General features: G+C 36.8%; 1 protein-coding gene across 1 annotated transcript in view; it reads left to right on the top strand.

Moving 5' to 3' along the window:
* Nucleotides 1–11,183, top strand: part of PTPN12 (protein tyrosine phosphatase non-receptor type 12) — a 69,213-nt gene extending 58,030 nt beyond the window's left edge. The window contains exons 13-18 of the mRNA XM_030464557.1: nucleotides 1,323–2,287; nucleotides 5,626–5,703; nucleotides 6,915–7,003; nucleotides 7,960–7,990; nucleotides 9,275–9,391; nucleotides 9,882–11,183. Of these exons, the coding sequence (XP_030320417.1) occupies nucleotides 1,323–2,287; nucleotides 5,626–5,703; nucleotides 6,915–7,003; nucleotides 7,960–7,990; nucleotides 9,275–9,391; nucleotides 9,882–9,943 (1,342 nt within the window). The 3' untranslated portion in view covers nucleotides 9,944–11,183. The remainder of the gene's footprint in view (nucleotides 1–1,322; nucleotides 2,288–5,625; nucleotides 5,704–6,914; nucleotides 7,004–7,959; nucleotides 7,991–9,274; nucleotides 9,392–9,881) is intronic.
* The last annotated feature ends 3,816 nt before the right edge of the window (nucleotides 11,184–14,999 follow it).

Raw genomic sequence — 14,999 nt, 5'->3', positions numbered from 1 at the left:
GTTCCAAGTCTTATGCTGCAGATCTTGGTTTGGGTGATTTATCATGCCTCTGACACAGATTATCCTAAAAAAACTTAGATATATGAGAATTTGGCTGACTCCTTCTTGTTCCAAGGTTATTTGGGTGCTGGGACCACCTGAACTTGTCAGTAAAGATTGTGACCCTGAGAACTGTCTGTTCCCCTAACATGGGGGGGATGGGAGCATCTGTCTCCTAAATATTACTGTCGTGGATGTTTTGTGCAGGCCTGTGTTAGAGGGTTTATCACTTCCCCATGAAGGACATCTCTGCCAGCAGCAGAAAGTGATCTGAGCTTTGTACATAAAATGGGCTGGTTTCTCAGCTCAAACATGTGGACAGATGACACTTTTGCAAACCATAGTCCATTGGACTTTATCTTCTTGGATTAAAAGTATAATTTATTTAAATTATTTCATTGAGTTTCTGCTCTTGTCATGCATTTATTTTGCACCTTAGTTATTACTCTATTAATAGTCTTTATATAATGAAAGGAAAAAAAATTAAAAGGTTCTGAAGGAAAATTCATAATTACTCTTTGTAGACCAGACCTCAAAATGTTTGTAGTTCAGTATTTTACATCTAATATGAAAAAAAAAAAGACCATATGTCTGAAGAGCTTCTACTTTCAAGTAGCCTAAGATGTGCTGTAATAATAAATGCTGTGGTCTCATTAGTATGTACTGTAATTTAGGTCATATATTCTACTAAGAATTGTTTTTATACATAGTTTTATAATGGTTTTTATATGCCAGTTAAATTAGGTCTGCATCATTAGCCATAAAACTATTGGAGCAACTATTAAATACACAAATAGCAAAATGAAATCCTCCAGGACTCATGGAGAAAAATAAAAGTAAAGGAAGATATTTGGTATTAAACCAGCTGTTCTTCGAAGAATTTTTCCCTGGCTTTACTGAAAATTGAATCCAGGATGCTGAGTTCCTTTGAGCCACTTCTTAAGAAAAAAAAACTATAATGAAATCCTACCACAAGAGGGCCTTTCTGACAGTCTTATGGAGTAAAAGAAATGCTTCTGGGGAAGGATGTCAGCAATCTTTGAACAATGAAGATTAGTTGTGGCCTGAATGGATGCCTTTGTGATATTCTGAAAGATGTTTTGTGTGTTGACTTAGTTCTTGCCTATCCCGTTAGCCCTCTTTTGTAACCACTGTCTAGATGCTGCTTGGAGTTCAGTAATGACATGAAAACATTACTACTGCAGAGGTAAATGGACAGATATTTAAAATGTTGTCAAAATAGAAAAAACTTACACAACTGTGTTTTCTTTTGGTTTTTCTAGTTGCCTTGTAGAAGGAGATGCTAAAGAAGAAATCTTGCAGCCTCCAGAGCCTCAGCCAGTACCACCGATCTTGACACCATCTCCCCCATCAGCTTATCCAACAGTCACTACTGTGTGGCAGGACAATGATAGATACCACCCAAAGCCAGTTTTGCACATGGTTTCATCAGAGCATTCAACAGACCTCAACGAGAATTATAATAAGTCAACAGAACATTCAGGGAAGAATGAACCCAATGAACGTGTAGACAAACGGCTGGACCGCAGCTTAAGTTTTGAAATCAAGAAGGTGCCTCTTCAGGAGGGACCACGAAGCTTTGATGGGAACTCCCTGTTGAACAGGGGACATGCAATTAAAATCAAGCCTGTGTCATCCTGTGTAACTGATAAAAGCTTTAAGCCACAGGAACAGATTTCAGGGGATTCATTTGTAGATGCTTCTCAAAGCTCGTGTATGAAATGCAGCATGCCACAGTCTAGCACAGCCTTAATACCTTCACCAGAAAGTCTGCAGAGTCAGGAGGTTTGTGACATTCCACCCAGACCAGATCGTCTGCCTCTGACAGAAAAGGGACATGCCACGTGGTCACTGCACGGGCCTGAAAATGCACTGCGTACACCGGGGTCTGAAGAGATGCCTTCGGACGTTTTATGTCATGGTGTTCAAACTCTGTCTCTGGTATCAAACACCACAGCTGAACATCCTCCCAGTGATAATGTTGATCATACTACTATTTCTGTTCGAGCTCCCCTCTGTTTTACTAATCCTCTTCATTCAGATGATTCTGACACAGATGAGATGGACTTTGATGGAGCCATGAGCAAAAGCGCATCTAATGTTTCAACCGCAAGTGCCACAGTCTCTGCTGCCACTAATACTGAGAACATTTCTGCCAGAAAAGTATTGCCAATGTCTATTGCTAGGCAAGACTTAACAGCTCTATCATGTTCTGAAGATGGCAAAGGTAGGTTTCTTGTGGTTCAGAAGTGTTACTCTTTAACCTTGTTGCATCTTTAAATTTGAACAACATAGTTTTCTTTACAATGCAATTTTTTAAATGTAAGCTTAAACAGTATCTTATGGCAGGTTCAGGAGCACAGCTCTCTGCCTCTCAGTTTTTGTTTTGCATGTGAGCAATGCCTGTTACACTGTTGCTGCTACAGACCGTGATAAGCTGTTTCAAAAGCTTTATTGCAAGGTGGGAGTGCATTCTTAATTGCAGGTGTCTACATTAGTGGTTGGCACTTTTTTTTTTTCCTCCATGTCTCATTTCATGGAAGTGTGTGTAATAATGGCAGTTTTGAGTAGTTAGTGTTTTAAACAGGCTTGTCCAAGCACATTTAATTAATTCTTACAAGTCAATGTGCTGGTCCTAAAAATATAGATGCAACCTTTTTCACTGTTTCAGTCTTTGAAGTTGCTCATCTTTTGGCTCCGGCCTTTTGGTAGCATTGTAAATATTTAGTCCTACTTTCCTCTTTTGCTGTACGTGGCCAGGGGGAGACAAATACTGCTGTTTATCTACAAATCCAAGTTCTGCTTTAGTAGCACTTCGAAAATTACTCAGTTCCTTTTATCTCTTACTGCTTTTTGAAACTTTTAGAATAATGAAAGTTTACAAGACTGCTTCTGCAGAAACTTACAACATCATCTATCAGATTTGACTCAGTCTGGGGCAACTTAGATCAGGTGAAGAAATCAGCTGGGAAGAACAAATTAGGCCTTGTTCTTGCCTATGTGAAACCCAGCAAAGCACAGTAAAGCTGTGGAGCTAAAAGGAGAACATGAGCTTCTGTATTTAGATCAGGTTCTTGTGCTTAGGAGATGGCCTTGCTTCAGGAATCTGTGCAGAGTACAGGACTCTCTGAGGTGAAATGGGAATCAGTGTATGATGCAAGATGTAGAGCCAGCTGCATTGAAAATGCTTGCTTTGTGAACTAAATTTTCACCAAGAGTCATATATTCAGAAACATAACATATTTTGCAGCTTTAAAACCAACCCATTTCTATAGATTTTGTGATATTATGTATGTATACACACAAAACAATACTTGCACATACAAGTATGCTTTTAACCCCGTGACACATTTTTAAATGCTCTGCATAGCAAAACCAAAGGGTATTACCTCATAGTAACATGAACATTGATACCAGGCAGTCCTTCTTGGGTTTGTTTTTGGAAGGTTTGCATGCTATAGTGGTTTTTCCAACACTACTTTTATCCAAGTTTTTATCAGTCTTCCCCAGGGCAACCACTGTTTACAAATCATTACCTTTCCACACATCTTTGCATAAAGATGCTTTAAGAACATGGAAAAATAAAATAAATTTTTTTAAAAAGCAGTATGTCTTGAATATGGTAAAGAATGGGAAAAATGTTGCTTAAGAATTCATTTTATGTAACGACATATCAGAAGCATCCCAAAATAACAGTGCAGTCTTTGTGCTGCTGGTATGTTGCTGATTTCACAGGAATGGCTTTAAATGCTTATATTAATTTTGTATACTTTTATTGAGGGTGCGTTTGCTCCCTTGTACAAAATATCGAACACTTCTCTTTTTATGTTCAGATTGCAGGTCTTGTAATCCATCTCAGACTCATAAGTACAGGGTTAGATCAATTTGCAGCAGTGATCCTAAACCATGGTTTATAATGACTTTTTCATTTTTGCACTTGTTCAGGACTCTCTTGTCTGAAGCTGGGGATGTGGGTACAGTCATCAATGAAGGTGGCCTGATGATTTATCAAAACCCCACGTGCTTAGGCATAACTGTTAGTGTGCATGATCTTGCTGCATAATTAAATCATCTTTTTAATTCAAATGAAGTGAAAAGAAATTCCACCCTGAGGTTAAAAAAACCCAACAAAACACATACCCCACAACTACAGAAAAAACCTAAAAAACCTCAAAAAACTCTCTTTCAGATAGTGTCTGCTCCACAGTGACTTGATTTGCTGATTTGACAGAGAATGTTTGAATAACTGAAGGCTTTCTTATGCTGTCAAGTAAACTTGAGATGGAGCAGGTCTCAGAGAAGTCACTTTGAATACAGTGGCTTCTAAAATGTGATGGAGCTCCTGTCCCTGCTGCTGGCATCTTGGCAGGGAAAGCTTCATGGCTGCAGTAGTTGAAACACCTCTTCAACATTTTATGAATCTTGTGTAGAACAAAGTTGTCAAATGAGAATTCCTGTGGCAGCAGCAACTTTGTATTGTCTTAAATCTTCAATTTCTGTCCAAATTCCTGAGCAAGCAAGAGTGAAGCTTTTGTTGCCAGAACAGCTGGCATAGAATGCTCCTGAGAGGCCAGAGGGAACAGGCTGAAGACAGAATGTGTTACTGGTAGCAACAGGAGCCATCTCCTCTGGCTCCTATTTAACCTTCACACTGATAAACCTTGCACTAGACTCTTTAAGTATTTTATATTGGTGGTATGGGAGCCAGGATGAGTGGCCCCAGAGGTGGACTTGGGAAGCAAAACTAAGACTTTGGACTTTAGAGAAGTGGTTAATGTGGAGCTTCCCTGGAAGTCACTGTCTCATGGTGCAGGCTTGTGTTGCTTAATGTTCTTGCACCATGTGATCTGGCTGTGCTGTATTGACTTTGGAAGTGTAAGAAAAACCACCTAAGAAAAAATAAAAATCACTGCTCATCAGCAGTAGGTCACTGTCTGACCTACTGCACAGCTGAAGAGCTCATAGATATTTTCAACACACTTCTTCCCATGGTTTGGGAGCTTCATCAATGGTTCAGTTGGTAGGCACCAACTGTGTATCTGCAGAATTCTAGAAGCCAGCGTGTTATAATGAGCTCTTACTTGTAGGGGCTGGTAATAGACATGTAATGAACTGCAATTAAATTACAGTAACTACTGTGGTTACAATTATTTGCAAGTTAATTGTTCAAGAAGCAAATAGTACCACTCCAGTTACCAGAGACTATTAATTCTACTTATATTCTCTTCCTGAAAGAATGAAGAAAATTTGAAAATGCTGAGGTTTTTTTCTCTAGATCACTAAAAATGTATTCTGCTTTTCTTTCTTCCATCACAAATAAACCCCTGTAAATCCTTTTGTACATTAAGGGTTTTTTAAACCCTTAATGTAGAACTAGCATTGTTAGCATGGAGTTGCTCCCAAGGCATGGTAAAACAAAATGGTTTATAGCATTTAGGGTAACTTTTCCTTTTGCTTTAAATTTCATACTGAATGATTTCACATATCGAAAGATCAGCTTCTGAAAATCTAGCATGAAAATTTAAGTGTGTTTTTTAACTTATCTAAGTGTCATATTTGATGTAGGTGCTGATACTAGTGAAGATTCCTCTCCCCCGCTCCCAGAAAGAACACCAGAATCATTTGTTTTAGCAAGTGAACAGAGTGAGTTTTTAATGTTTTGTGATAACTGGAGATAAAATGTGAAATGCATTTCAGTACTGTGTTTGTATATGCTTGCTTGTTAGTTAATCTTAAAGTATTGGAGCAAGTTGTTAAGTGGAATGATATCTATCATATTTAATGGCTTATTCTGAAGTTTAACTTTCACAAGCCCTTGAATAAAGTCAAATTATTGCTTGTTTTTTGAGTAAGCATGCTGTTACATGATAGCAATTATACTGGAGACTTGAATATTTCTTTTAGTGGAGCTGGTTTTCAAGCTGAGGGGTATGGAAATGAGATACAAGGGGATATCCAATACAATCAGGGGATTCCCCAGCTATTTTTGACAGTTTCCTACTGCTCCCAGGTAGAGAATGGGAAAACACAGTGAATCATGCTTATCTGAGTGCTTATTTGATTCTTCTTTCCTGGGCAAAGGAAAGATGGTGACGTATCATACTGTACTTGATAAATTAAGTTGATGTTTGAAAACTTCAAAAAAACCCTAATGTAATGTAGTTATTTACTGAAGCTTTTGTTTAATGTCACTTGGTGAACCTTTCAACATTTTTTGGCCACAGTAGTGAATATAGATATTTCTAATATAAGAACATTGAAATTTTTACAAAACTTGAGTATTGTAAGCATAAGTAGTTCAGAGTCAAAATTACCCTTTTTGGGGGGTATTATGGACTTCCTGTGAGAACACAATAAACACAGGTTTTCTCTTTAGAAATAAAAGAAAACTTAAAAAAAACTCTTTTGGGGATTGGAATCACTAAAACCACTTCATTTTTTATTGTGTTTTTGCATGATGTCAGTAAATGGCAGGTATAGTTGTCCTAACTTGTGTGTTTTCTTTAATCAGTCTTTTCGAGATCTTGTTGCACAGCTGATATAAAAAATTTTAGAAACATAGAAAAAGAGATTAATTCTCCTACTGGTCAGGAACCATCAAATGAAGGAGATGTCATGCACAATGCAAACACTGCAGTCTTGAGTTCTGAATTGTTCTGAATATGTTGTGAAGTCTTCTCTTACCTTATGTGGAAGCTCCTCACATAGAGATTCATCTTTCTACAAGCATTCAATTTAAACTTTTTTTTTTTTTTTAAAAAAAAGGTGCATTGTAGCACATTTCTAATGTTGTGTGCCAAAGCTGCATCATGGAGAAGACTCAAATTTGTTGAATTTGATTTAATATTTCCTAGGCACACCCTTGCTGAAGCCAGCTATGATTGCACAGTCTGAGTGGAGCATATTACGTGACCAGCATCTCCCTGAACAAACAGTCTCTAGAGTAAGTACAGGAGACAAGTCTGTACTAATCAGTCATTTCTAGTTCCACTGGGAGATACAACAGAAAATAAAATACATGCTTGTGAAAAGTTGCAGCAGTTGATCAACCAGCCAGATTTTCCTTTGCCTGAGCTGCTAAACTGATGTTTTCTTTCCAGGAAAACTGCCTGATTTTCTAAATTCAGCAATGCTTTTAAAAAGTCATCCTTAGTATACCTTAATTTACAACTTTCAGAGTGTAAATGTGCTGCTTTTGTGGAGCTTGCTGTCTGCCCTCAATGGGCTGCAGGCTAATTCAAGCTGGAGAAGAACTGCAGTCTCTTGTCTAACCTGCTGCATGAAGCAGGGACTTGGACCAGGCTCCTCTGGGATTTATCCAGTTGGGTTTTTAAAACTTCCAGAGATGGAAACATCCTACCCTCTGTGGGTAACCTGTTTCACTGCCTGATAAAGTTTTTTCCATATTTATTTTAAACTCTTTTCTATCCATCAGATTTCACTTTGCATGTTAGTTGTTCAGAGTTCTCTAACATCAACAGCTGTCAAAACTTCAGAAGCACAGAGATCCTCTTTACATTCATGCTTTTTTTACACGCCCCCCTAACACACTTTAAAGCCTCCTTTACATATCACTTAAGAAATTGACAAAAAATACAGGTGTGAATTTTCAGGGACCATATATTTAGTATGAGAACTAAACTCCCTAATTTTGCAAATAATTTGTAGTGTGACAGTGGAAGTTCTTTATTAAATATTAAGTAACGTTCTGATAGTAAATTCTTTATCAACTGCTGTAGCATTTTTTGTCAGTGTTACAGCAAGTCAGAAATATGGAAGCAAATGGATATTTCCATGTATGTCTTTTTTTTTTTTAATATTTTCATTGTTTAATTATTCTGGTGCTTAAGTATTTTGGGAGCATTTTATAGAATTATTTTAAACATTTCTCATTAACAGGGTTCGAAAACAACTTCACCTGTACTACCTGGTAAGTGATGGAAAATATTTTTTTTAATATGATAAGGAGTGTTTTTTCCACTTGTTTATCTGTCTAGTAACCCCGTGAGAGTGGAAAGGTCAGGTAAAGTAACCATTCGAACTGATAAAGTTCTTGGGGAGTATTTTTATTAGAACATCAGAAATTACTAGGGAGAAATTTTTCTCCTAGAAATTCATAGTTTAAGTCATTATATAACCTTGAAATAAATGTATGCATATGACTACTTTGAAAGTTATTTCCAACTCCATTTCCAGCTTCATTGGAAAAACCTCAGAAACTTACAAAAAGTTGCAAAAGTGCAACTTTCACTTGTAATACATTCTTCCTTCTGAACTTGGCTTTTACTCTGATGATAGCTAAATATCTTGTCAAAGCTGGCATTTTCTGGAAAGACTTTGTTTTTAAAGCATCTCATGTTTCCTGAGGAAGCAAATCCAAGTCTAATTTAAAAATTAATTCTAAACTTTGGGTGTGCTAAAATAATACAATAACTGCTTATTTTAACTCAAATTATAATACTTATTGCAATGGAAATTGGAAAAGTTGAATTAATTTCTTTGATTTCACAGACATGCGTAAACCTGAAAAAGCTTACCACTGATGTCTATGTTGCATATTTACCAAAATACTTCATTTTAGATTTTCCAGAAATCTTCCAAATGTTTTACACTTCAGTAACAAGTGTAACTGAGGTTTAACTTGAAGCCACTTTCTTCTGCTATAAGCTTATCTCTACCGTGCATCTTCTGTGTATGCTTGAGTGAACTTATAGAGTCCACTTGAAGCTGCATATGAAGTACATGGTAGATTTTTTAAAATAATTTTCAGAAATACGACAGAGTTGCTAATAGGGTTATTATACAAGTAATGGAACACAGTTACTTATGTCTTATTAAGCACCTTTAGTTTAGAAAGAACAGGAACAGATACATTTATGTTGATATATTAAGTGGTACTGTAAGATCTTGCTATGAAGAGGTATTATTGAGATTTTAAAAATCCACACAAGCTTTTAAATGTATGATAATCCATATTTGGGAAATAGGTAAATGTCACTGCCATTGAACATTTGCTTTCTAAACAATTTTGAAATATGTTTTTTAATAAATGAGAAATTGGCTTTTAAATTTTTTATTTTGGGGTTGGTTTTTTTTGGGGGGTAAAGAATATTTGGTGTATGTTGTGCTCTAGACTGAGCTGTGCTTAAAAATAGCATTAAAACAGTACTGCTTAGATGACTGTAACAGTAAAGGAGGGGCTTCTGTTTTTCAGATCATCCTGAAAGGAGCAACAAGACACCAACTGACGTTTTACCTCAGATTTCTTTTTCTGGTTCAACTGATACCAGAGGTCAAATTTCAGAATTTCCTGCAGAATTAACAGATATTGGTAATTACAATGCATTCAAAGCATAATCACTAGATGATTTAAATAGAAGCTTTATTAACAGTAATGGTTTGGATAGCTGCTACTACTGTCTCCCTCCAACTTGCTGAGGTGCAGAACGCCCCCCCTCCCAAATAGGTCTTCCTACTCTCTTCAGCATTGATGAGTTTTTCCCAGAATGAACAGTTTAATCATTCTTCAGGTTTTTTTCCAGAGTGTATGAAGTTATAGAATTAATTAATGAGATGCGATTTCTGTAGAGCACTGAAAATGTCTAGAAATAATATCTGAGAAAACTGCTTTGGTACACAGAGAAGGAAAAAAGTAAATTATATATATTATATACTACAAAATAATTTTCCGGCCCCAAGAATAAACCTCTTCCCTAAGGAGCTGGAGCATGGCTTACAGAGATCCTTCTGCCTGCTGCCAACATTTGTTAGACTGCATTGTCTGAGGAGACAGAAGTATTTAAATAAATTTCCTCCTTTAGGTTTTGGTAATCGCTGTGGAAAGCCCAGAGGACCAAGAGAGCCACCTTCAGAATGGACATGATCCAAGAAACAATGGACATACTATCAATAAATTATACTGGAAAACTCAAGTGCCACTGAGACCTAGAAAAATAGTATTCCACTTCTTTGTGGGGCGACTAACACAGAGCAGTGTAGATCTAACTACCAAATGGTACACTCTTACAGTACATCCCATGCAAAACCTTAAACATTGTTCACAGGAGTGGATTCCAGTATTGCAACTTAACTTTTTGCTGGGGCCATCCATCTGCCTTATTACACTTAGGAGAAAGTATTACATATGATTTATTTTGTAACTTCAAGTATTATTGCCTTAATGTCTTTTAACCCTGTTACACGCTGCTTGTAGACATGTTAATATAGTAATACTTCTGACAGATTGTGTTTATGGACTACTTTTTGCTAACGTTTGATTACCATGTATGCATTATTTTGTATATGTACAGGGCAAGTAAGTATATAATTTGATAAAGTTGCAATCATAAAATATTAACAGAAGATGTAAGAAATCTCTGCATGATCTAAATTTTGTGTACCTTATTTGTAAATTATTTGCCCTGAAGTTTTAGAAAATAGTTTCTGGGGTTTTTTACAAAAATAGCTGGACACACACAGCCAGAATTACAGGTTAGCAGAGATGAAGATTGTAATACATTTTGTAAATTGTAAGCAAAAGGTTATTTTTATATTATATGCTGTTTAATTGTCAGACCTAATTTGTTCTGGTTTTCATCTAGTCATGGAGATTCAGTAAGTGCCTTGGAACAGTATTGAATTCTCTTAGCCTGTGTATGTTACTTCAGTGTTTTTGAGTTCATCTAAAATTGGATTATAAAGAAATCTTTATGTTTCTAGTATATTTGACCTGCCAGTAAAAGAGAAACCATTCTATGTAACACTCCTTAGTTATCATTTTGGTGTTTCATCAGTTGCCATCTTTAAAAATCTCATGTCTATCAACTTTCTGTATAATAGGGTTTTACAGGTTTAATATGGCATATTTCTAATTTGGGAAAACCAGAACACACTGGTGAAAGGACTGTTTGAATACCACTGTCTTCTCCTACAAATGGTAAATACCATTTTTTTGTTCAGCAACTGTGTATGTAAGAAAGCAACTTATATGAAGGTTCACATAGAGCCCTTGCAGCTACACTGTATCTTGGCAATATATTATGTCAAGAGTTAATCCTTATAAGGATTCCTTACTTAAACTTTTCTGTAATACAATCTTTAAATTAAAGAAAGTAAAAATCTCATTATGGGTGTTTTTACTCTTAGGAAAAAAAAAACAACTTACTCAGAAGGAAGCTAAAACATGGTGAAGGATGGCAGTCTGGTTTAGCTTACTTATCTCAGAATTGGATGAAACAGTGATCCTCAGGGCCTTATTTTTAGTAACCAGAAGTTCTGGCAAGCAATAATGCCAGAGAAGTGAAGAATGAGGTTTTGAATTAAAAACATTTATTTCAGGCAGCAAAACTATCTATTGATCTGAACTTTAGCCATGGAAACATTCTGTCTAATTTACTCCTTGGAACTTTAGGGCCTCTCTGCTTAAGGAGAACTAATGCCCAGATAGCAGCTCTGTTGTAGCTTTCAAAGGAACATAACTTGCATTTGCTGCCTTTGACTGGCTCAGTCCCCGTGCATTTGGTACATGTGACAGGCTGCCCAGCTGCTTCACAGAACTGTATACACTACAAGTACTTAACTTCCCATGGATGTAGTTTTTCAATTACTCATTTAAAAATAAAAAGTATGATGGTATATGCCACTGGGGATCACCTATATCAACTAGATTCCTGCTTTATAAACAGCTCAGACAGCTGGAATGTCTTGCAGTTGGCAGAATAAAGTTGGCCTGAACTTTGTTCCCCTTCCCCTGTGTTGAAGGTGATGAGCTGAGACTTCCACTCATACAGAACTCCTGCAGTTTCATTATGCACAGTGGGCTGTCATTACCACTGAGCAGTCCAGATCAGTGAAACTTCTTGAAACAGCTGTTAAATAAGATAATATCACAATATGCTTTTTCTGTACTTTTTAAGGATTGTTTCCATATTTCTCTACCAAGAAAATATAGAAGTGTACAGGCTGTGTACAGACTTTCCACTTGCCATGTTTGAATTTCAGGTAGAGCAAAGGCTGAAAAAAATGTGTACTGTGTACAGACCATCAGGTAATGTTTAATAAAAGTACATCCAGGTTCATATTTTTTCTCTATGGATTTTGAGAGTATTGTAGACTGAGTTCATAACCAAGTTCTCATCTTTCCTTCGCTTTAGAGATTGGAAACTGCAATTGTCCTGTATGGACTCCTATATCCCTTGGCAGACCTGTTTTACAGCTCACTGTTGCATGCTTATGTTCATCTGAGCTTTATATTTTCACCCATTTTATTTCAGGTAAACTGACAGTTTTATGTGCAAGGCAAAACCTGCCCAGTGTCATTACTTTCTGTATCTTGTACTTGTGGGTGGTAGAGAGATAAATGCAGGGCTGGGTGCTGTGTAATGGATAGTTTCACATCATAATTTTTAAATGTTATCCATTCTAACAGCTTCTTCAAAAAAACATAACCTTTCTTTGCTGTGGTGTATTTGGAATTACATCTAAAGGAGTTTAGAATATTTGCAAATTATCACTGAATACAGATATAGACCAAGTCATTTTATGTAAATATTTTTAATCAATCATTTAAAAAAACTTGCTTTTGGTTAGCTTCAGTCTTTAATGTTAAATTTCCAAGGCAGTCTTCAGTCTCTAAAGTGCAGCTTTATCAGGCACACACCTGACTTGATCCATTATAGCAAAGAACCAGTAAACCTACTCAGCCCAGCTATTCTTATTAATAACCACTGCATGGCTTGTTTGTTCCTGCACTGTTTTCCTTATATTCCATTTATTAAATTATGTAAATGTATCAATATTGAACAAATCATGCAGTAAATTATCACATCAAGGGAAGAATGAGGTTCCCACATTCTAGAAACATAAATACTCAAGTCTCAGAAGAAAGCTTACCTCTACTAGTATCATTGCTCATCTCTATTATGGAGCATACTTTTGGTTTTTTAGTAATTTGGCAGGTAGCTTTCTACTTTTTAGTGATTAGAAGATTATTTTAGCATTTTTATTTCTTCTTAATCTGTTGGGAAAGCCTTAGGTGTTTACATGTAATTCTTCTTAAACAAGTTCCTAACTTAGGAACTGTGCAGAACAATTGAAAATCTCAAAGAATTGCCTCTGGGGTTTTGTATATTGAAATCTTGGATTTGGTTTCTTTTGGAGACAGTTTTCTAAAAAAATTAATGCAGATCAAGTACAACATGGGGACTGGGCAGCATGATAACCCCATGCTGCTGGAGTAATTGCTTTTAGCTGTAAACCATTCTGTCCTTAAACAGAGCCTTCTTACAATTTAACACTTAAATATTTGCATTTGAGGATTAAACTGTGTGCTTCAGGTTGTAATTCTGACTATACCATGTAGCATATGAGAAGTGGTGACTTATGCTTTGATGTATCATAAGTACAAATTCATGTTTCTTATGGAATAGCAACCCTTGCTGGGTTTTTTTAGGTCACTTAACACAATGTCTCTTCACTATTTCATTGTGCTTTTCACATAGGTGATAATACTGTGCTGTGGGTGGCAAGTGACTCCTCCTAATGTGCTTGGTGGATTTGGAAGGAGAGTTGTGCAGCAATTAAAGGCACTTTCATTGAGTAGAAGCTTTGGGTTGCAAAAGAGAAGCTGAGTAATGACTGTAACATAGAATCATAGAATAGTTTGGGTTAAAGGTCATCTAGTCTGACCCCTCTGTGGTAAGCAGGGGCATCTTCTGTAAGATCAGGTTGCTCAGAGCCCCATCCAGCCTGACTAGCAGTGTTTCCATGGATGGAGCATCTACTGCTTCCTTGGCCATGATCCTAGGTCAGTGTCACACCACCTTTGTAAAAAGTTTCTTCCTTATGGCCGTCTAAATTTACCCTTGTTTTCTTTAAATTCATTCTCCCTTGTCCTGTTACAACAGGCCCTGCTAACACCAGGCTCTTACAAGTACCCAAAATGAAGTTGTGGTGAGGTGGTTTTTGGTCTCTTCTCCCAAATAACTAGCAATAGGAAAAAAGGGGAGATTTAGATTGGATGTTTGGAAAAATTTCTGTACTGAAGGAGTGGTCAAGAATTGGAACAGGCTGCCCAGAGAACTGGTGGAGTCACCATCCCTGGAAGTGTTCAAAAAATCTGTAGATGAGGCACTCTGGGACATGGTTTAATTTGTCATGGTAGTGTTGGGTTGATGGTTGGGCTTCTAATGATTTTAGAGGTCTTTTCCAACCTTAATGATTCTGTGATTTCTATGATACAGTGTACTTTGTGCAAACTGTAACATCAAGTCAATGCAGAAATACTCTGAAACAAGTTAAATAGAAGGCTCACATTCTGTATCCCAACAGCATTTATGTTATTAACTTTTTTCCCCAACCATTTTTTCTCACTCATGCAGCTCTAAGCTGGAGAGAGAAGAGGTGATAGCCTACTCATAAACAAAGCTTAAGTACAAACTGTCAATGTCTTTTTCTTCATGTTTTTCAGGGCATCAGGTTATCTAAAAATAAAAATTATTTAATGTTGCAGGAGCCTGTGAGCCAAGGAGTTGCCTGTGAATCATAGCTAGGAAGGCAGCTGATCAAAAGCTGCATACTTTCAAAAAACAACTTTGAACGTGCTTCTCTTTTGGCTGGGGTGTAAATCTGGGCTGATTTATTTTTATTAGGTGATAGTCTGTTGTTTCTCATCTCCCATATGATATCAGGTATATCTGGCAAGACATTTGTTCCTATTCAGATGTACTAAAGAGCAGTTTCTCTGCCCTTGCAAGTAAATCACTAAAGCAGTAGTAGGCAGAAGAGTCAAGTGTGAGCAGGGAATTACAGTGGAGAAGTGGTGGATGACTGGAAACCATCTGTCTTGCACTAAGGGAGAAAACTATGTTAAAGTAATTTTATTTCAGCAATGGCAAGAAAGTTATTTGGCATATGGGTGAGGAGTACATCTTCAGTCCAAA

This window comes from Calypte anna, chromosome 1 (genome assembly GCF_003957555.1).
Source record: "Calypte anna isolate BGI_N300 chromosome 1, bCalAnn1_v1.p, whole genome shotgun sequence".
Classification (NCBI taxonomy): domain Eukaryota; kingdom Metazoa; phylum Chordata; class Aves; order Apodiformes; family Trochilidae; genus Calypte; species Calypte anna.
The sequence above is the reverse complement of the archived record's forward strand: the minus strand, read 5'-3'. Positions and strand labels throughout refer to the sequence as shown.